This window comes from Bactrocera neohumeralis, chromosome 5 (genome assembly GCF_024586455.1).
Source record: "Bactrocera neohumeralis isolate Rockhampton chromosome 5, APGP_CSIRO_Bneo_wtdbg2-racon-allhic-juicebox.fasta_v2, whole genome shotgun sequence".
Taxonomy (NCBI): Eukaryota; Metazoa; Arthropoda; class Insecta; order Diptera; family Tephritidae; genus Bactrocera; species Bactrocera neohumeralis.
Window position 1 is genome coordinate 60,300,516 of NC_065922.1, and position 22,638 is coordinate 60,323,153.

The 22,638-nt window shown below is 35.7% G+C and overlaps 1 protein-coding gene and 1 long non-coding RNA gene across 4 annotated transcripts in view; one reads left to right on the forward strand and one right to left on the reverse strand.

Moving 5' to 3' along the window:
- LOC126760216 (uncharacterized) overlaps window positions 1–12,730 on the reverse strand; it is an 89,850-nt gene extending 77,120 nt beyond the window's left edge. The window contains exon 1 of the long non-coding RNA XR_007667175.1: window positions 12,646–12,730. This is a non-coding gene — a long non-coding RNA (uncharacterized LOC126760216). The remainder of the gene's footprint in view (window positions 1–12,645) is intronic.
- Window positions 415–20,695, forward strand: LOC126760186 (glucose-induced degradation protein 4 homolog). 3 transcript variants are annotated; one of them, XM_050475650.1, is made up of 4 exons: window positions 415–516; window positions 15,851–16,013; window positions 16,068–16,235; window positions 20,320–20,695. In XM_050475650.1, exons 2-4 carry the CDS (start codon window positions 15,870–15,872, stop codon window positions 20,614–20,616), a joined length of 609 nt encoding a protein of 202 aa, XP_050331607.1. In that variant the 5' UTR covers window positions 415–516; window positions 15,851–15,869; the 3' UTR covers window positions 20,617–20,695. The 3 variants fall into 3 exon arrangements, with proteins under 3 accessions (XP_050331607.1, XP_050331609.1, XP_050331608.1); XM_050475652.1 differs by having other exon boundaries at window positions 462–516; window positions 15,833–16,013; XM_050475651.1 differs by lacking the exon at window positions 415–516 and adding an exon at window positions 11,472–15,570.
- Window positions 20,696–22,638: the final 1,943 nt, after the last annotated feature.

Genomic DNA, 22,638 nt, shown 5'->3' on the forward strand with positions numbered 1-22,638 from the left:
CACAGCAATCTGTGGAAAAAGGCCTAAGACCCTGGATGCCATTTATATCAGCAGGGATCACATCACCTCAGTAGCGCCCGGCAAACTCCTTGAGCTATTCAGGCTGCTGGGACTCTGGGAAGACATGTGATATCGAAAAGGGCACAATAGACCCTAGGTCGCGGTGCATTACCTCATAACACCATCTATCTATCTAAGAGCCAGTGAATACCCATATTTTATTTTTTTTTATTTTATTTTATAAAAGCTTACATAATAATACAATTATTATACAAACTTAAGAAAATACGCAGCACTAGCATCATGGGCTATCGGCCGAATACCCATATTGATATTTGTTGTTAGAGTCCAATTGTTTTGCATTTATTTTTATCGTGATATATATAAAATAATTCAGGAACCACGAATGTACAATATTTATTGCTTCTGAGAATCTTATGTAATGTAACTAATGTACTTTGAAAATAAAGAACATTGTAGAGTACTTATTAAATATAAATAGTTTACGAAAAATAAGTAAGCGAAGTTTATACGTATGAATTAGAGAATTAAACCAATATTGGCATTTAATAATTGTTTGTTGTGCTCTAACGATATTAAGATAAAGTCATAAAACATATACTATAAATTGGGACCAAAAAAAAGGTGTCACAGCATAAAAAGGGGAAAACCTCTTGGCGATAGAGTTACGATTCTTTAGCATTATTTTTGCACTAAATAAACAATTAATGATTAGAAACGAATTAGTGAAGTGTTAGTGGATATAAAAGGGGAAATGTTTAGTATCGCGCCGGTTAAGTATCGTTAATGGAAAAAAACAGGGGAGGGGCTACCCCCCCTCACGACCCCTTGTTGGAAAGAGGATAGATCGAACTTTTTAATAAACCCACCCCCGACCCCCTATAGCCCTGTAGGGAGCTCTTTGAAAATGACCAAAAGTCAGTGTTTTTGCTCATTTTTCCATACAAACTGAAACCAATACAACCCAGCCAACATTCTTACTTTAATAGTACTTTTAATATTTCTTGTAAATTAAGCTTTATTTTAATTATTTTATTTTAAAATAAATTCCGCGCCGCGCTCAAAAAAAAATAACCATGGCAACCCTTTTCTTATTGTGCAAATGCAGAGAATTGTAACTAAAATAAAATAATTAAAATAAAGCTTTATTTACAACAAATATTAAAAAAATGAATATACCGAAACGTTATAGTGAAGTGTTAGTAAGTGAAAAGTGCACAATATAAGTGAAAAAGTTACTCACAATACACAAATTATCAATGTAAAAGTTGTCAATTTGTCAACTTTAAATGCAAAAATCTTTAAAACTATAAGTCAGCGGCAACTAAATGTATATATTTTCGAGATCTGGAGAACGCCACCTTTCCAGTGACACCCATTTTATCCCCGAAATCCGGGGATGCTAATCTAAATGTTACCCCTCGGTTGTCTTATTTTTATTCCATTACAAAATATGGTAACACTAATTATTTGCTTGTTTGCAACCATTTTCTTAATGTATGAATAAATGGATTTAAACTAAAGTTTAATATGGAATTAAAGTTATTTTTACAATATTTATTATAAAATAAATAGTTTGAAACGAATAAGTGAAGTGTAAGTGGATATAAAAGTTAAAAATTTAAGTGAAAAATTCTTTATAAATTGGTGAAACACGCATTTTAAATAGCTGAATTTTTTAAACTTTAAATGCAAAAATCTCAAAAACCATATGTCAGCGGCTATATATATATATTTTCTTGATCTGGATGATCTCCCCTATCCGTACATACCCATTTTATCCCCAAAATCGGGGGATGCTATTCTAAATTACAGCCCTTAAAACTACTCAAAATCTGTTTGGAAGGGCCAAATTGTGAGTTTTTTAAGCGTCCAACGTCCATACTGTTGTCCAGTAGACTCATTGCCAGTTTTCTGGCAATTCGATAGGCTTTGCTGATTTCGTCTTTAACAAAAGGCACATTAAGTCTTTGTGGTTTTCGAAGTTGCTTATATACCAAGGAGCACTTACAATGCTTCTTAAAGTTTTAGATTGATATCTTTGGTGGATTCCTATCTTGGATGTATTCGCAGTACCCCATAACTGCATTGTATACGCCCATTCTGTTTTAAGGATTGACTTGTAGAGCCGATATTTATTTCCAATACTAAGTTGTAGTCGCGAGCTTAAAGGCCAGTATATTTTTGTTTTAAATTTGAGATGTTTCAATTTCAATTTCTTTGTAATGTGTGTCTTTCAAGTGAGTCTTCTGTCTAAATAAAGACCTAGGTATTTGACAGTTTCACTCTCAGGTATTGTGGAGCCTTTTAATTATACAGAAGGACATTTTTGAGTTCTTAATGTAAATATTATTTGAACGTTTACTTCTAACTTCCAATTCTTTAATAATTTTTCGACAATATTAAGATGTTTTAGTACATGATGTGAGGTGTCATTATAGTTAAAAATTGTGGCAATAAATGCCGTATCATCAGGCATTTCAGCGGTAAATATATAACATGAGACCCTTGCGGATCTCCAGCATCAATCGAATACAACTCACAAAATGTACTTTTTTCTTCGATATAAAATTCAAAGTCATTTAAAAATGACTTCATAAGTAGATAGTTAAGCGCTGGGAGCCATCTTTTTAAATTTTATAAAGTAACCCTGGATGCCATACTTTATTGAATGCTTATTTAACATCGAAAAATACCCCTGTACAGTATTGCTTGCGTTCGAAAGCATTCATGATAATTTTAACAATTCGACGGCATTGCTCAGGTGTTCCATGTCCCCTTCTAAATCCAAAATGGTGTTCAGGTAATATATTTCTTATATTTCGGACCTCTAAAACAGGTAATATTCTCCTTAAAAATATTTTTTCAAATACTTTAGCGAACGTCGCCAGTAAACTAACTGGACGAAATGAAAAGGGACAGTCCTCAGGCTTAGGTTTTGGAATCATTGTTATTTAGCTCGTTTCAATTGAATCGGGTAGTAGTCGAGTCGAAGAATAAAATTGTAGATATAAGTAAGCAGTCTGATACAAATGTGAGGTAGATGTCTAATAATTAAGTCCAATTTTATCAAATCCCTGTGACTTTTTAAGTTTTATTCTCTTAATCTCAGTCGTTACTTCCTTAATAGAAATTTTTCGAATAGGCCGACTCATCTGGCAATGGGATTCTCGAAAGTTTTGTACCTCAGCAGAGTATTCTTATCAGGAATATCGTTCGATCGAAAATCTGAATGGAGAGCAAACGCTTTGGCTTTATCCTGATTATCTCTACGTCTGACGCCATAACTATTTCCAATAACTGGGTTTCTTCTAGTAGGCCTCTTTAAATATTTGGTTGCTTTCCACAGTTTAAGCTCAGGATTGTTTGCGTGTGGATCCAGATTCGTAAGATATTCTGCTGCTTTTTGATCTTTAAATTCCCTCAATTTGCAGTTTCAATCGTTAGTTGTCTCGCTTAAAATTTGGCACGATTCCGATTACTTTGGCGGTAGGGTAAAAAACACGAATCTCGGTATAAATGGGGTATGTACGGATAAAGGAGCTTCTCCAGAGGAGTAATATGCAAAAATAATGCTGCAAACACTTTAATTTTTTTTTAAATTCCCGATTAAAAATTCAAAAATTTGTATTAATAACACTTGGCATTTCACAATATTTCACGAAATTTTTTCACTTTGTATATTTAAATATACACTCTAAATATTGAAAGAAGATAATTGTTAGCACATAAATGATGCTCACTACGAGTGTAAAGAGTAATTTTTAAAATATAAATTTCTTACTTATAAAACAGTAAATTGTGAATTAGTTTAAATGTTTAGTTTTAGTTTTAGTTGTTTCAGTTTAATTAAATGAATTTGAAGTGAAAAATGTGAATGATAGGATAGCAATTATAAACCTTTCAACTGCTCGGTCAATATCATCGCCAGGATTTAAGAGTATAGTCAAACTAATTCGATTTTCAAGTCAATTTCTAATTGCTGCTATATCAGTATTTGCGTAATAATTTGGTATGGTTTTCCATATTCGACGCGGTAGTTCCAAACGTTATTATTATTGGCGAATGATCAAAGTTCAAGTCAAAGCTCTCTTTAATGTTAAATTGGTGTTTCGCTGTGATATGCCTTTACACACGACAAAATCTAGAAGGTCTGGTCTTTTTAGAGGATCACTAGGCCAGTATGTGAACTTAAATAGGACATTTATTTTTGCATTCTTCTTCTTTACTGGCGTAGAAACCGCTTATGCGGTTTGACAACTTTTTTTCCATTTTTTTTTTAATTTTATTTTTCTGAACCATCAACATCTCAAGAATATTGTGTTAAAGTTTTAGGTCATTCGGATAAAAACTAACGAAGTTACAGCAGGTTAATTAACGGTACCTCTAACTACCTGCGCTGAGTGTACAAAACTTTAAATCGATTTTCCCAAATGCATCATTTTTAAAGTCGGTGACCAGCCTACAGAAAAAATCACTGCATCGATCGTTTTGAAATTTTGTACAAATATTCTACATATATATAGCTCTCGAATGACGTCGACTTTTTAATTTCTAAGAATTTTACAATAACAAATAGGACGATTTTTTCGTCCAAAATCGTCATTTTGGCTTGAAAATGGAACCAAAAATTGAAAAAGTAAAAAAAAACTCGACGTCAATTGAAAGATAAACTAATGAACTAAAGAAAGCATTTTAATTTTTTGGTTTCAGATGATCCAGTGATGCTGTAGGCTGGTCACCGTACAAAAACTTTTTTTCGAGGTGCCTGCAGAGATCGACGATAAATCCGTTATTCCTCGCTATTTTTCGATAAAACTTTTGTTAAGTATCCTTCAAATGTTGTACTTTCATATAATAATAAGTAAAATAAACCTACAGCAATAATTTTTTCTAAAAAAAATTCACGAAAAAAGGTCTTTTTTCGACGAAACAAACCTTACCCCCAAAATTCCCAAAATTTTTATTGATATGGGTTTGCGTTTCTTCATAAGCGCGTAAATTGGATTATAAAAGAAAGCTTTTCGCTTTCGACACTGAGCTTCGTTTTGGTGGATTTTGTAGTACTGTGACTGGTGTATGGTGTCGGATCTTCCTCTTCTTCCACCCTGTTAGTGACCATCTTTACCAACTTATTTAAACCTTCTTTTGGCCTTACATTTCAAAAGATTCAACTGTTGTCAACCCTTCTATTGCAACATCTATCTTCGTTCCTCTTCTGCTACAGTTAAGAGCTTTTCCTTGTACGCACCACCGCCAGTCCTTTGCTTCGAAACTTTGTTTAATGAAACTATCTTTTTATATTGTGCTTTTGATCAGCAAATACCTATTTGTTTATTTAATTATTATTTTTAATCATTTATTATATTATTTATTTAATTATGCAGGGGTGTTGTGGAATCCAAGACAGAATTGCTTAGCTCTCATAATTGCAAACCAATTCTGATTTTCAATGGTGTCACAGAATCTGTTGGGATTTTCGTCTTTTGGAACATACGTAAAATCAATATTCGAATCAGCTGTTTACTAGTGTGACAACTTGCAAATGCATATATTTTGAAGCAATCCTATTAAAGTTTTTAATGAGTTCCGAATTAAAGAAAGAATTAAGAGATAACATTTATCGAATGAATAAAGACGCATTCGAGTGTTAAGTTAGGTTTATTACGTTTTGTAAATCTAATATCTTTAAATGTCCGTATTTTTTTTCCAAAAGCTCAATGACTAAGACATTTCGTGTTTTATACTTATGGTTTCCCCGATAGAAATAAAGATAAATTAATTCGAAATAATAAAATAACTTGATTTCTTACCTTACATTTCAAATCTGTGAGTGACTATCTTCTTGCTTTGTTTCTGAGAGCAAAACCGATAAAATTGGTTTCAGGGACCGATACAAATTCTGTTTCGAATATCAAACCAAAAATATCTGAATTCGTGGCATCTACTACTCTTTTTGATCGGTTTCAATTCTGATTCCGACAACTATCAGATTCCACAACACCCCTGATTGTTATTTATTGATCTTACTTTTCGCCAAGTTTTAGTATCTTTCTTCGGTGGCCCGCAGCGTTAAGTTTTAGCGTCAATGAATCCCATAGCTTAGAAAAATAACTTTAATTTTGCCTCCTATTATTTTTAACTGATTTATTAAAATCTTTTGGTTTTAATTCGTACTATAACGTTCCTCAAATAGCTAACGAGTGACATTTCGATTCTTTCGTACAAACGAGAACATGCTATCGAATAAGGAAATTTCAAATTTCGAAAGTGCATATTCGATAGCGGGTACAACGATCCGAAAACAAAACAATACATAAACTTCGATCGTAAACGAGTGCCTCGATTCGGGCCCAGATTACATAATGAAGAAACCGCGAAAATAAAATAACAAGAATTAAAAGCATTTTGCACACTAACTACAAAAGATTCAACTGGAAGTATGGCAAATGTTTAGGAGAAGCAAAAAACAGTTCTATTAAAAATTACTGAAATTTTACAATCGTAATCCATACAGTAGGACACTTTCTTTAAAGAGTGTCTTACGCAAATATTATTGATTTTCTAAACAGAGAAATTAAGAGACATTTTTGAATCATGAAATAACAGTAACAATTACAATTTATTCATCAAAAGTGAAAAATTTCAAATAATAGGGACTCAACTTCACAGAATGCAGCAGATTTATTTCAGTAATAGCGACGCAACTTCAAATAATACTTCTTAGATGATACTGCACAAGCGAGACAACCGGAATTAATACAAAAGTAGACCTGACGGTGATTTTCCATTTAAATAAGTTAGGGATGACAATAAAACTTCTTGGGTAGATAAGTGATATATTAAAAAACTGCTTATTTTCTAACCGTGTAAAAACAGAATTATTTGTATTTCTTTGCTCAATTTGGAGTATCATCTTTCTTTTTGTTTTATTTTGCATGATGTACCAATTAAAGAGTTTTTCAATGAATGCACTACAAAAGTGTTTTTTAATAACACAAAAGCAGTTTAAGATTTCAATAAAATTCTTTATTCGATGCCATGAAGTATGGAACTCGATTTCTTTTGCATGGACATCACGGTCACTCTTGCAAAAGTCCAGGCGCCGTCAATCGTCACTGGTTTGGCATAAACCAGTGCATTCGCTGTGTGGCTTGTGGTGCCGTCCTGTTGGAACCTCATATTGTTCAAGTCCATGTCATCCAATTCGGACCAAAAATATTCGGTTTTCATTGAGCGGTAGCGATTCCCATTCTCAGTAACGTGCCGGTCTTGATCATCACGGAAGAAGTACGGCCCAATGATGCCGCCGGCCCATAAACCGCACCAAACCACCACATCAAACGGGTTTCGTTTTATTTTAAAGAACTGTTGTAGCACTCTTATTGAAAACCCCGCTCTTAAAGTTGAGGCCACTGACCTAAGAATTTCGATAGCAAATTTTAATAATTTCCACTCGTTCTTGGATCATATATTTTTCCATGATAAAATGGCGAACCTTACTGAAGAGAAAAGCCAAAAAAGTGGAAATAATTATCGCTTGAATGCGGTCCCTGTCGGTCTACTTTTGTAGTGCCCTATTGACAAAGCCTTTATTTATGTTTTATTATAGGAAGGAAGAGCTATGTTCGGGTGCAACCGAACATTTCATACTCTTGCAACTTGGAGCAGTCGATGTTCGATTCGCCTATCGTCGTAGTGTTGCGTCCTGAGGTTTTTCGCTCATGGGAGGTATCAGCACAGTGGGAAATGATTTTCAAATAGGTATTGCGCAACCCACTGTTTCGTTGATTTTAAAGGAAATGCTCCCAAATCTTTGCAATGTTTGGATCAAAACGGACATAACGGAAGAAGAAAAACAAATAACAAGAAGACAATTTTTCACAAGATCGGGAATTCCAAGTGTGGTTAGTTGCGTTGATAGAACGCATGTTTCGAACTAAAAGATTATTACTTATTATTATTTCGTTTTAACAAATAACTTTAATCAGGCGTACGATCAAGATATGGTGATAAGGTGCTTTGATGCAAGGTATGGTGAGTCTAGCCAAGACTCATTTATGTGGAATAATAGCTCACTAAAAACAAATTTGGGGCCAACATAAAAAAAGAGAAGATCACAATTCGGTTTACTTTGGTAACTACAATTTTTATATGTGTATGTACTTACATATTATCCACTACACGAGTATCTAAGGACGTCTTTCCGAAACGCTTTACCAGGAACAGCGGAATCAAATTTCAATAAAAAAATGTAAAGGCAAGGAATATAGTTGGCTATCTTGCGTTTCCGCTTGCTTCTCCAAAGTCTACATACGCAAATTTTCGCGCTCCTCTACTCTGTTTATATATCATCTTCGACTTGTGCTTTCTTCTAAATTTGTTGGTGCAGCTACAGTGGTTCCAAATGCTTCAACTCGTCCACGGTCTGCTCTAAAGGCCTATAACGTTCTGCGTTCTGCTGCGTTGGGTGTAAGGTCCACACCTGTGGCTACAATCTCTTTTCTGAAATTGTTTGCTTTAATTTTAGTTTTTAGTTCAACCATCTGTACAGCGCCGCACGTCTTTTGATTCGCTGAACTATGTCAATGAATGCTGGATATCTCGGACTTGCCTACTTAGTCCAAGGCATCTGTTGGCAAAAATGATTCTGAAAAATGGTGAAAATCTGGTCGATTGTAGATTTTCCAGGTATACAGCCACACCGATAAGGTTCAATCAGTTTATTGGCACTGATCTTCAGTCCTCCAAACACTTCGCTTTATAAGACCTTAATATCGCATTAAGGGAGCTTACCTCACGGTACACATATCTTGCAAAAAAACTAGTTATTTGCCCCCGTACAGCCGGTAATCATCGGCCCCTTCCGCTTTGTTGTTCTTCAGGCGAGTGATAGCTATTCGAACCTCATCATGGTCAGGCAATGGAACATCTATTCCATCGTTTCCGATGTGGGAGTCGGGTTCGCCATCTCCAGGTTTTTCTTTTGTTTTTTGTTTTTTTTGTTACACTTCCCTCCATAACTTCGACTCTGAACATCTCTTTAGTTCCTACAAGAATATGTATGTACAAGAGTAGTCCCTTGCCGATCAGCTTCTCAAGCTCTCGATACTTACGCATTTCGGCCTCTTTTTTTTTGTGTACATGTGAGTCTCGTTTCCCTCTTCAACTCCCGGTATCTGTCCCACCCCGCTCGTGTTGTCGCAAAATTGGAATGTAGGCTGTCCGCTTTCTCTCCATTGCGATACGACAATCCTCATCGTACCAGCTTTCGCTTGCAGCTTTAGGAGAGAAGCTTGAAATTCCGTCCCATAGTTCTTATATACTGAATGGCTGATAAGTGTGTTTGATCCGCGTACTTGGATGTGCAGTAGCGGGCGCGCATCTTCGCTAAGCGTACGCACGTCTAAAACATCTATGTCCACCTATAACAGCATGATCGATCTGGTTTTGAACTTTTCGATCCGCCGACAGCTAAGTACCTTGATGAATATTTTTGTGCTGGAATCTAGTACTACCATATTTCGGGCTCCAGTGAAGGCCTCAACATATTTGGGGAGGTTCGCCATGAAGGCTAAATTTTCCAACTGTTGTACCAAAGATGTCTTCTTTGCCCACCTGACATTAAAATCTCCAAACACATTTTTACACCGTGGCAGTCATCATACGTGGCTCTACTGGTCATAAGTCATACTTATTACTTTTTCTGTGGTTGTTATCAAAAGTGGGATCTTTCATCCGAGGCTGTTGTTTCTTTTCATTGGAAGTAGTTTTTACGTGGCGGGTATCAAACTCAGCAAACAAACTCCTTAGGCGAGTAGTATAAAGCTTTATTCACTTTTATGTAGTTATCCGCTAGTTTCAAGACCGACGCCCTCTCGCAGCCGTACCTCTTAAACTGAATATGTCGAAGTGGCTCCGCTGAAGCTTCTCTCTTTTAGCCATGATCCCAGGCTCCACACCGGTTGGTTACCGCATCTTACAAGTACGTACGCAAGAGTAGGAATTGAGTATAGCCTTACGATTGTAACTGCTTATCCAAAAGCATGAATATGTCCCCTTACTTCCCACGTAGTGGAATAAGAATTAAATGAAAATTGTCCTAAATGGCATGTGTCAGTCGAACTTTTTTTGTTTGTTTCATTCTGTGTGAAAGGATGCAATCTGTTGAAACATTGAAATATTTTGACATGGCTTCGCACGGGTATTAAACAGTTATTTTAAAAGTTATAATTTTGTACACACTCACCCACACATTATTACTAATTTTTCCGTCTCATTTTTCCGTGGGGTTATTAAAAATTAGTAAAATGATGAAAATTCGAACATGAAAGTATATTTTTTGTATTATTATTTTTTTAATTTTTGTAAAAAGGCCTTTACTAAATATTTTACTTCCTCTGCTCCTGGAAAATAATTTATTGAGTCAGAGCTTCCCTGTAAACGATTGGGGTACTCACAACGTGCCATAAAGCATCGTAAAATCATAAAATCATAGTTTTTTATACTAGTTTAAAAAATTTGTTGTTGGATTGCATACTAAAATACGTTTACGCAAATACAACGCTGAACGCTACGCTTTCGGATCGTTAAAACTTATAACTTTATGAGACTATGTGAAACCCCTAGATATTTGATGTTAATTTATTTTGTAGCAGCAATATACATTTTATTTTCCGGTCCTTCGACCGGCGATAGACGAACACACAGTTAGCCACAGTAAAACATTCTTTTCGTAAGTCAATTCCTACTAATTCGAATGTTTGGCCTTGGGCTTGTATATTTCTAATACTTTGCTCTTCAAGCTGCTGCACATGCTCCGTACTCCACACTCGAGCGCGTACTTGGGAGGTTCTGAAATATTCTTCAGCAAGCCGTTGCGCTCTCTCGATAATCAATTCTCGCGCACGTACTTATGAGGTTCTCAATTCTACAATCGTTCGATACTCGACTCCCGTTAATTTTTACATGAAGTAAAAATGAGTCAAAAGAATTTTTGAAGGGAATGTATCTACCCTTCGTTCCAAGATAAACTTGCTGTGGTATTCAAACTCAAAATTGTTTTGCTGTTTGTTTGTTTAGGATTGTTTTTTGTAAAGATTGTGCATTTCTATTGTTCCAACTCAAGGTAGTTTTCATTCATTCTCTTTAATGTTTTTTTATATCATAAGGAATACGTTCCTTAACTCGCGCGTACTTAAGTTTTAGTTGAGCAAGCCTCTACGAGCGCTCGTATTCTCTTCGACGTGCAAGACGTTTTTCAGTTTCTGATGAAGATTCTCCATAACCGAGTGTTTTTAATACCCTCGCCTAGGAACCATTTCTAGAAAGTGGAGATCTTGATCTTTTAGGCATTTTAAAATGAAAAAAAAGTTAAACTGTCCTAAATTATTTGCTTAAAATCTATAAAAATGTAATTGGAAAATTATAAGAATTTTTTTGAGTCGCAAAGCTGTTCTGAAAAAAAAACTATTATTTTGGGTTGAATTACCTGCTATACGAATTTAAAGTATATAATGTATACAGTATATATGTTCAGTATAGACAATCAAATTTCTAGCATTGAAGAGTAGTCCCTTGCCATACCACGCGCCACTGAGCTTTTATAGCGGTGGCATTTATAGTTACATATATTATATGTGCATATGGTTTTTAAGGGGTCAGTAGGGTAATCTTTTTTAAATTTTTTGCATTTGCTGTTCTCTTATACCCTTAGAATTAATGTAGAAACCCACTTTGCCATTGGAAGGAAGGCCCAAAAATAATAATACCGCTCGACGTTCGGAGCGCTCAGAGTGCATACCTCAAACTTTAAACGCGTTTTTCTCAAAACAAACTTTTTTAACTGGCGGACATAATTCCGCTCGAACTACGCAACCGATTTGCTTAATTTTTTTTAAATGTTCGCAAAACGCCTGGCTATCGTCCCTACTAGATTCATAATTTTTTATAATTTATTGACAATGTTATGAGAAAATTAATGTAAAAAAACATTGGGAAATTAATTAATTATGAACTTTTTTATTTATCAACATTTTTTCATGATTCTCGTAGGGACAATAACCATTCACGTATTTTTTAAGAATAAATTGTGTTTCAGATGATCCAAACATCAGAAATCGTGTCCTTCTTCTTTACTGGCGTAGACAATGCTTACGCGATTATAGCCGAGTTAACAACAACGCGCCAGTCGTTTCTTCTTTTCGCTACGTGGCGTCCTTCTCCACCTGGTCCTTCCCCCGGCGGGTACTACGTCGAATACTTTCAGCGCTGGAGTGTTTTCGTCCATTCGGACAACATGACCTGGCCAACGTATCCGCTGTCTCTTGATTCGTTGAACTATGTCAATGTCGTCATATATCTCGTACAGCTCATCGTTCCATCGAATGCGATATTCGCCGTGGCCAATGCGCAAAGGACCATAAATGTTCCGCAGAACCTTTCTCTCGAAAACTCGCAACGTTTCCTCATCAGTTGTTGTCATCGTTCAAGCAGGTGTTGAGGCCGATGATATCAGCAGCAGCATAAAAGAATGCACCTGCTCGATTAAGTTCTGCATCTCGAATTATTTTTCCAGCAGCAGGTTGAAGAAGTCGCACGATATGGAATCGCCTTATCTGAAACCTCGTTTGGTATCGAACGGCTCGGAGAGGTCCTTCCCGATTCTGACGGAGCTTTTGGTGTTACTCAACGTCAGTTTACACAGCCGTATTAGTTTTGCGAGGATACCAAATTCAGACATCGCGGCATAAAGGCAGCTCCTTTTCGTGCTGTCGAAAGCAGCTTTAAAATCGACGAAGAGGTGGTGTGGGTCGATTCTTCTTTCACGGGTCTTTTCCAAGATTTGGCGCATGGTGAATATCTGGACGGTTGTTGATTTTCCAGGCCTGAAGCCACACTGATAAGGTCCAATCAGTTTGTTGACGATGGGCTTTAATCTTTCACGCAAAACGCTCGATAGAACCTTATACGCGATGTTGAGGAGGCTTATCGCACGGTAGTTGGGGCAGATTGTATGGTATCACTTTTTATGGATTGAGCAGAGCACACTTAAATTCCAATCGCTGTGCATGCTTTCGTCGGACCATATTTTACAAAGAAGCTGATGCATGCTTTTATAGCTCAGCCGGCAATCCATCGGCCCCGCTGCCTTGTTGTTCTTCAGACGGGTGCCTGCTATTCGAACTTCTTCATGATCGGGCAATGGGACGTCTGCTCCATCGTCATCGATTGGGGAATCGGGTTCGCCTTCTTCTGGCGTTGTACTTTCACTGCCATTCAACAGGCTGGAGCATCGGTCATAAGGAAACCTTCTGCTAGTCGCCGTATTTTTTTTTTTTTTTTTGAATTTTCGAGCATTACCCCTGTCGGCTAGCTTATTAAGCTCTTCATACTCACGCATTTCAGCCTCTTTCTTTTTCTGTCTGCAAATGCGTCTTGCTTCCCTCTTCAACTCTCAGTATCTATCCCATCCCGCACGGGTTGTGGTCGATCGTGCGAGGTAGGCAGTGTGTTTTCTCTCCGCTGCGACGCGGCACTCCTCGTCATACCATCTGTTCTTTTGCATTTTCCGAAAACCCATGGTTTCGGTTGCAGCTGTACGTAAGGAGTCTGAAATGCCGTCCCACAGTTCCCTTATACCGAGTTGTTGACGAGTGGTCTCAGAGAGCAGGAGTGCAAGTCGAGTAGAAAATCGTTCTGCTGTCTGTTGTGATTGCAACTTTCGTGCGAATCTTAGATGCAACAAGATAGTGGTCCGAGTCGACGTTAGGACCTCGGAGCGCACGCACATCTAAAACACTGGAGACGTGTCAGGTAGCTTGATTAATCTTTTTATGCTGGAATCTAGTACTACAGATAACCATATTTCGGGCCCCGGCGAAGTCGATCAGCCTCAACCCATTTGTGGATGTTTCGTCGTGGAGGCTGAATTTACCGACCGTAGTGCCAAATATACCTTCTTTGCCCACCCTGGCGTTAAAGTCGCCAAGCACGATTTTGACAGCTCTCATAAGTAGAAGGCATCTTTGGTCACATCGTTCTTCTCTTCCGTCGGGCGTGAGCGCAAATAAGCGATATGTTGAAGAACCTCGCTTTGATGCGGATTGTGGCTAGACGTTCATTCACCGGAGTGAATGATAGTACTCGGCGACGGAGTCTCTCTCCCACCACGAATCTCACACCAAACTTGCGCTCCTTTATATGGCCACTGTAGTAAATGCCACAAGGACCTACTCGTCTCTGTCCTTGTCCCGTCCATCGCATTTCTTGGACGGCGGTGATGTCAGTCTTTATTTTCACGAGGACATCAACCAGCTGGGCAGCGGTACCTCCCCAATTAAGGGACCGGACATTCCAGGTGCATGCCCTTAATTCGTAGTCCTTATTTCGTTTGCCATGGTCGTCATCAAAAGGGGGTCTCTCATCCGAGGCTTGTTGCTTCCTTTCATTATGGGTGTTTTTTTACGTGGCGGGTCCCAAACCCAGCGCACAACCCTGCGGAGGGGATGTTTCGCCTTCTCACTTTAGCTCGCCTTCAAACGGATGTTCTTAGGCTACCCAGAGGATACTTGGTCAAAGACCGGAAGTCGTGAGCTGCTTGAGTCATACATATGTAAAAGAATCGTTTCAGGCCACTCCCAAGAGAATGGCGATCAGAAATGTTTCCTTACATGCGTGAACTTCTACACATGACTCCATCCTCCAGAAATCGTGTCCGCCAGTGAAAAAAAACCTTTCATTCACCCAGCCATTTCTCCGATAGATGCCATCAAAAAATTCCGAAAAAAAACTTTATACACTCCACGATATACCTCATGATATGTGAAAAAAGTTCTATTGTAGAATAAGGATTTCTAAAATTTCAAAACACAGGTTTACCCTACTGACCCCTTAAAATGAAAAACACTTTATTTATTGACTCTTCTCTAGTACTCCAGTGACACCTATGTACATCGCTTATTATTATTACGGGGCATCTCGACAGGCAAAATATTATATGAAGGTAGGCTGGAATAGTAGTTAGGTAGGAATAGAAAGTATAGATAGAATAATAGTATAAATGTGTGCAAATGGTATATATGTTATAGTTAATATTTTAATGAGAATTGTTGGCATAACGTTAGATATTTTTAACTGAAACCTGAACCTGCTCGGCGTCATTTCATTAAAATGAAATATCAAGATATTAAATGCCCAAATAAAAAATTTCCTTTTAAATCGCAAAAACGTAATTTTACTCCGCTTGTACTAAAAGCTTACGAACTGTATTTTGGTGTTAAAGTTGAGGATCAAGACAAAGCATGGACCCTTCATATCTGTTGTATAACTGGTGTAACACTGTTAACAGCTTAGTTAAAAGGTTCAAATCGTAAAATGCCCTTTGCAGTGCCATTCATTTGGAGAGAACCTAAAGACCATGTTACAGATTGCTATTATTGCCCAACGAATATTAAAGGTATTGAACCGAAGTCTAAACAGCTTTTAGACCCAGTGAACGAACTCCAAAAACAAAATATCGCCGAAAAACATCGATTGTAACATTTTAAGGTACTCTTTGGTTAATAAAATAATATGACAATAATATATAGTATCTATCGCGGTTTTTTTTTTATCAAAAATCCTCATAGCAAAAAAAACTATAGGTGATAGAAGAAATATGTAACTATTTTCTGCATTTGTGGCAATAAACACTTAACTTACTTAATAAACACTTTGTTCTGCTGTTGTTTTGTTTGCCAGTGTATACAATAATAATCATAATAATATGATCATAAATAATTTCTGATTGCTAGATGCATTTAAAAATTAGTATTACGTCTGTTTTCAGTTCAAAATTTCTATAAAATATGCCTGTAAGTTATGCGATACCAGCACTTCCTTCCAATTCATCTCAGGATGGAATTCGAGAGACTATGTTATATAGTGGATCAAAGTTTAAAGGATTCCAAAAGTCTCAAGGAAATTCATATGACGTGGAAGTTGTTCTACAGGTATTGCCAATAAATATATGCGTGGTTAAAATAATATTACCTTTTATATTTTAGCATATCGATTTGCAAAATTCATTTTTATGTGGTTATTTAAAAATTAATGGACTGACTTTCGAATTTCCAACTCTGACAACATTTTTTGATGGAGAAATAATATCGAAGAAATATCCATTTTTAACCAGAAAGTGGGAAGCGGATGAGGATGTGGACAAAGGGCATTGGGTAAGAATGATTTCCAGACTAAGTTGTTTTTTATTAAATATATGTTTTTAGGCGTTTTATTTAAGATAAATTTTAATGATGCCTATGTAATGTACTCAACTAATATCGTGCCGAAACCACCATGATTTAGTTCCATGTGACTCCTGCCTATTCAGCAAACTCAAACGACCGCTCCAGATCGTTTTGAGGCAATTGAAGACATCAAAGTCTTCCTATTTTTTACTCATAGTACTACTTTATTGGTTACGTATTATTTTCGCTCATACAAGCTTTAATTTCCCGCGAATTGAACAAATTGTACCAAGTCTTTTGTCTCATGTACAATAGTTTTGTGATACTTTCGTAGTGGAGAATTTTTTTTTCGCGTTGATGTAACTCTTTATTTTGCATTTTATACTCTTGCAACCAGTTGCTACAGAGTATTATAGTTTTGTTCACCTAACGGTTGTACGTATCACCTAAAACTAATCGAGATAGGTTATATATAATGGGTTGTCAAAAAAGTCTTGCGGTATTTTTATTGAATTTTTTTTATTGAAATTGAAATGAGTTTTTGATGACTCATGCCCAGCTCTTGACCGATGCTACGGCTGCTACTATGCCGGTCTCTTTCGACCAATTCAGCGATTTTATCGCAATTTTCGACGACAGGCCTTCCGGAGCGATTCGCATCTTCGACCACCTCTACACCAGAAAGAAAACGTTGAAACCATCGTTGTGCGGTGGAAATGGAAACTGTATTGAAAAGAAACGAAATCAATTAAACACGTGTTAACGCGTGAAATGAGCTTTCCAAAAAGGTACAGCATGACCCGATGCGACTAATAAAACTAGAACTAGGCGCTTTCAGCGCCAACCAGCGAAAATACCGCAAGACTTTTTTGACAACCTAATATATAAATGATCAGCATAATGAAAAAAGCTGTAAAGCTGAAATCCAGTTGACTGTCTGTCTATCCGTCTGTCGGTCAGGTCATCCGTGCAAGCTGTAACTTGTGTAAAAATTATTATTCTATCTTGTTGTGTCAAAGCTATTTCTTAAAAAACCAACGAAACTATGTAAATACATTTTTGCTCTATCCCATTCGTACACGCAACGAAAAGCGTGAGAAGTGAGACAACAGAAACACTATGTCTATGCTTCTGATTTCAGCTGCAACGTTTTGCAACTCTCTTTGTTATTCATGTTATCCTACCAGGCATACGATTTTTTGTGTGTTATTTTTATATTTTTTTTTTTATGAATACTCTTGCATATTTTATTGTTTTTTATGTTTTTTTCGTCATTCATATGTATACATATTTGAGCTTTGGTTTTCATTTTAACATTTCCTCACTTTTATCAAATGTTTGTTTTATACGTACTTTCATTTAGGCACGTCATATCGGTGTAAACTTTCACGCCTATATATTTTTGAATTTTGGTGTTTAGAAAATTTGTGAAGTAATATCACTTATCACTGAAGCAAATTTAATAAAGCTTCAGTATCTACTTATTAGAAGCTTCGTTAACAAAAAACTTGATATTAACTTTTTACCCTGCTATGATAACATTTTAAAGGAAAAATAGTTATCCTGAGCAAATAAAGGTCTCAGAATCTGATGTTGAAGTTGGGAAAAAAAAAAAAATTATTGTACCACATTGCGTCACAAATGTAATTAATGAAGGGAATGAGTCCTCTAATTACCTATTATCAATAGGAATATGTGGCTTTGAAGGCAATTCTGCTCAGAGCGAACATAAGCAGAAATTAGAACATAACAATTTGGAAGACAATAATTTATTTGTCACGACATATTTCCCTGTACAACTGATAATAAAATCGCAAAATGATGAAAAGCACAAACAAATTTGGAAAAACAGCAGACCTTCGCCCACCCGCTATTGCCGTCCTGTTCGAATTCAAAAGGAATCAGTTTAATCAACCCTCAATGCACTCGATTTGCGCGAGATCCGGCAAAGGAATTAATTTCAAAATACTCCTGGTATTATCTTCCCTCGTCAGTCCGTAACAATTTAATTCACGCTCCCGATGTTATTCAATATGCACCAGTTTCAATTGAAGAGCTTTCAGAAGAATGTGCTGAGTCAAGCAATAAAGACGTTAAGGTGTTCGACTCCATTATACATGAAAGAACTAATGGATCGCTACAAATCAGGACTTGCTAAACCGATTGCTTTGAGCTTAGATCCTTTCATCACCAGTCAAAGAAACTATCATGCGAAAGTAAATCAATTTTATTAAAATCAGTTTTTGATTTAGTTGATTAATTATAATTAATTAATTTTTCGTTTATCAACTTTTTTAATTCAATATAATTAATTAAAATTTGTTACCATCGGGGGGTGGCGGAGTGGGAAACGGGAGAGAGAGATATAAAAAAGCTTTGGCAAAAGTTTCACTTTTAAGTAGGCAGTGGAAGTATTTTTGGCCGCTGATTCCATTCAAGACCGACCACTGTGCACTGCCACGCCCACAAATCGCAATTAACCGAACACATATAAAGTGTCATAATTTAGCAATAAATTATGATATAAAGCTGTAATTTGGTACAGAGTATCGCTGTAGTAAGGAACACCTGTGGGCAAAATTTTTTGGAAAAGTGGGCTTAGATCCGCCCTCTAATAAGTTATACACAATATTTAAATTCCAGTTGTTTCGTACAGTTTCCAGTACACATATCAAGAAGCAATAAATATAACGGGATACAACTTTGCACGAATAATGTCTTTAGTGTGTGCCACCTTATGACTATAAATAATTTAAATCCAATAAAAACTGTTCAAGCTCCTAGATACCGAATATTTGGTCCCCGGAATCTATAGTTAACTTTTGACTTTAAAAGATATATATTTAATATCTATAAAGATTTTCGAACATCGGGGTGACTTTGTGCCGGATATATCGGCCAATATATGAATTATCCCAATGAAAAAAAGAGATAACAGTGTATCTTTGTGCTTAGGATAGAAAAATTTAAGGGGTTAGGGGTAGTCAGAGGAGCGAAAAAATAAGAGTTTTCAGTATTTTTTTGCTATTAAATCATGTTATTTAAAAAAAGTAGTAATATGGCATTATTATAGGATGTGTTGACTTGAAGGCACGAAAATTTCAAAAAAAAATTTATTTCCAAAGTTATAGTTGTTTGTGTTGACCCTGTTCCAAAAAAAGGTACTTGCGGTGACAAGCATAAGTCCATGGAGATTCATCTAAAATCAATCGGACAAAAAAAATAGTTTTATAAATAGATAGGCCTGGGCCTAATCGAAGGATTTTTATTTTTTTTTTCAAAATTAACAAAATGGCGGCCTCAGGAAATTTTTTCTAAATTTTTGCGAAAAAATCAACAGTTAATTGGTCTTAAAAAATCGAAATTTTCGAAAAAATAAAAATCCTCCGATCAGGCCCGAGTTTATTATGTATTCTAAAAGCTGTATAAATTTCATTAAAATCTACCGAACGGTTTTCGAGTTGCAGTTGTCACCGGTTCAAAAAACATAGTTTTGAGAAAAACGCGTCTAAAGTTTCACACTAGCGCTTTGAAGTGTCCGAGCTGTCTTTGTTATTTGTCGAATAACTCAAAAACTAATTATCGGATCAACGTGAAATTTTCTTGAACGTTGCAACAGTATATAATGTTGTGTTGCACCCTAACTTAGCCCTTCCTTACTTGTTATAAATTAATCTAATTGGTTTTAAGGCTTAAGTTTTAAAAATACAAGAAAATAAAAAAGTGTGTTCTAATTTGTCATCTTAATCATTTATAATAATAAAATTTGATCTAAAATATGCAAAACAAAACTTGATAGCATTGAAGATATCGGTTATACCACTTTAATGAGGTGTCCGCATACTCTCTTGTAGGAATTTAACTCAATACATTTGTTGTAGTTCTTACATACATACATATATTTGTTGTTTAACAAGAGAGCAGAAGTGAGCAGTGAACTTGCTAATGGAGGCCAGCTAATGTTTCACAATATTTCATATAAGACTCATTTGATGGGATCCTCAATCAACCAAACATTCATTTAATTTCATTATGAAATTCATTATTATTTGTTTCCTTTTTCTATTTTCAGAGCAAATTTGCCGCTTTTTCTGAGTATGAAGAATCATTTAATTCAGATAATTTTGACTTTAAAAAATTGGCGAATAGCGACTATGTATTCATGCGATGGAAAGAACATTTCCTAGTGCCAGATCATACGATAAAGGATATAAATGGGGCGTCTTTCGCTGGATTTTATTATATTTGCTTTACAAAATCTACTGGCAGAGTGGAAGGTTATTATTATCACCGCTCATCAGAGCTATATCAATCTATTGAATTAGAACACATATCAGAAAATTCTTCAGATGTGTATGAATTTAGATAAAATGAATAGTGTAATTTATTTGTTATCATTAAGTTATATGTACAAAAGATATTTATCTAATAAAAATATTTCTATATAATTTGAGTATATTAATTATTATTTCTGGCTTCTCAGCCAATAATATTTTGGATTTCTTTAGTCAACAGTGCATAATACAAAAGATAGAATAATCAACGAAATCTAGTTTGCTCAGTTGTTTTTAAACAAAAGTCAGCATAACGTTACATCTCTATAGTGTATTTATACTATCGCCAGTAATATGGCCGTGCGGTAGCCGTAATCGTATACCCAAAAATAAGATTGCCTATTTTTAAATTTTAGAGTTATATATTCTGAATATATTTAAAGTAAATGCTTTATTACACTTTCGCAACATGTTCCACAAAGTTTAATAGTCATCGAGATAGATATGGAGATATAATCGTCATCTAAAATCCAAAATAACATAACATCAATTTTCATAAGTTTACAGGCGAAGGAAAAATTATATAATGGAAAATTTGAGTTTTGGTTATATCAGGCAGTGGAGCCGAAAATGCTACCCATATGTAATATGATGTAGTGAATCATAAGCAATAATAAACTAAATTTCAATTTTTTTAATGATACGTTATTTTGCATTTTAGGTGACGATATACATACAGTGAGTTCAAAAAGTGTTCACGTGTTCATTGAATTTCATCCAAATATGACAATACCTTAAGAAACATTTTTTGCTGTTATATGGCATCGACATTCTAGTTTTCAAAGCCCACTTCGTTAGATTTCCATGTTTATTTAAATGTGACAGTTCAAATCCGTAAGTGCTCGTGAACACTTTCTGAGCTGATGTGACGCAGTATGTAACTAATTTCGTTGTTACATTATAATTTTTAGCATTTTTTAATAATTTTATTGTGCGAAGTATTTCGCATTTGCTAAAGCTTGTAACAAAAATTAAAGGTCGAAAAATTATTATTTATTTATCAAACCTAGTAAATTTTCAGACAGGACTAAAAAATTGAACCGCATTTTGCTGCAGGCCTAAAAAGCCACTCCTCAAACAGAAAGGACCTTACGGCGTCTTATCATGAGTGAATCAGTTAAAAACGCAGTGGAGGCTTAGAAAGTGTTATTGTCGTCTTTAGGCACTAAAGTACGCAACAATACCATTCGAAATCTGCTGAAAAGTTCCAATGTGCGTGCAAGACCAATGATTAAAAACCGTACATATCAGCAAAGAACAAAGCGGCTAGAATGAAATTTGGGAAAGAACACAAAAACTGGACAAGTGAACAGTTCGAACTAGTAATTTGGTCTGACGACACGAAAATTAATCGTATTAATTAAGATAGACACATTTAGACATGGTATAACAAGCGATGCGATCTCATGGATAGGAATATGTTGCGCACATTTAAATTCGGAGTTGGTTCACATATGGTGTGGGTTGTTTCTGTGGAGGAAAGGTAGGAAAACTGCGTCGAATTAACGGAATAATGCACAACTATATTAGTTCTAGAATTCCCGGTGGATTTGTTACACATGCAAAATAATGACCCTAAATATACCGCCCGCATTACAAACTCTTTGTTGAAAAATAACGGAATTCGGGTGGTGGAGTGGACAGCTCAGTCATCCGATATGAATCCTATTGTAAATTTATGGGCGATTGTTAAAAAACGGTTAACTGTTCAAAGAGGAACACCAAAAACCATAAATGAGCTCTGGACTCAAGTTGAATGAGTTTGGAATAGCTTTTCTCCGGAAATTTTAAATTATCTAATCAACTTTATAACTGACCGCCTTAAAGCAGTCATAAAAGCTAAAGGCGGTCTCCCAAATTATTAGTTATTGAGCTTCAATCGCCACTTACCTCTAAGTTCAAATAATGTTCACATGAATTGTATTACTTTATATCTACTATAGCACAGGAGATTATTAAATGAAGTGCTTGTTGATGTTAAAAAGTTTTTGATTAAATGTACTCTACTTTTCTTAAAACAAAATTTAGTTTGAAATGTTAATTTTTGTAAAGATCAG

Coding starts and splice junctions, on each gene's coding strand:
- LOC126760186 (XM_050475650.1), top strand. CDS start 15,870: ATGCCTGTAAGTTATGCGATACCAGCACTTCCTTCCAATTCATCTCAG. Junction 16,014..16,067: donor ACGTGGAAGTTGTTCTACAG/GTATTGCCAATA, acceptor TTTATATTTTAG/CATATCGATTTGCAAAATTC. Junction 16,236..20,319: donor ATGTGGACAAAGGGCATTGG/GTAAGAATGATT, acceptor TTCTATTTTCAG/AGCAAATTTGCCGCTTTTTC.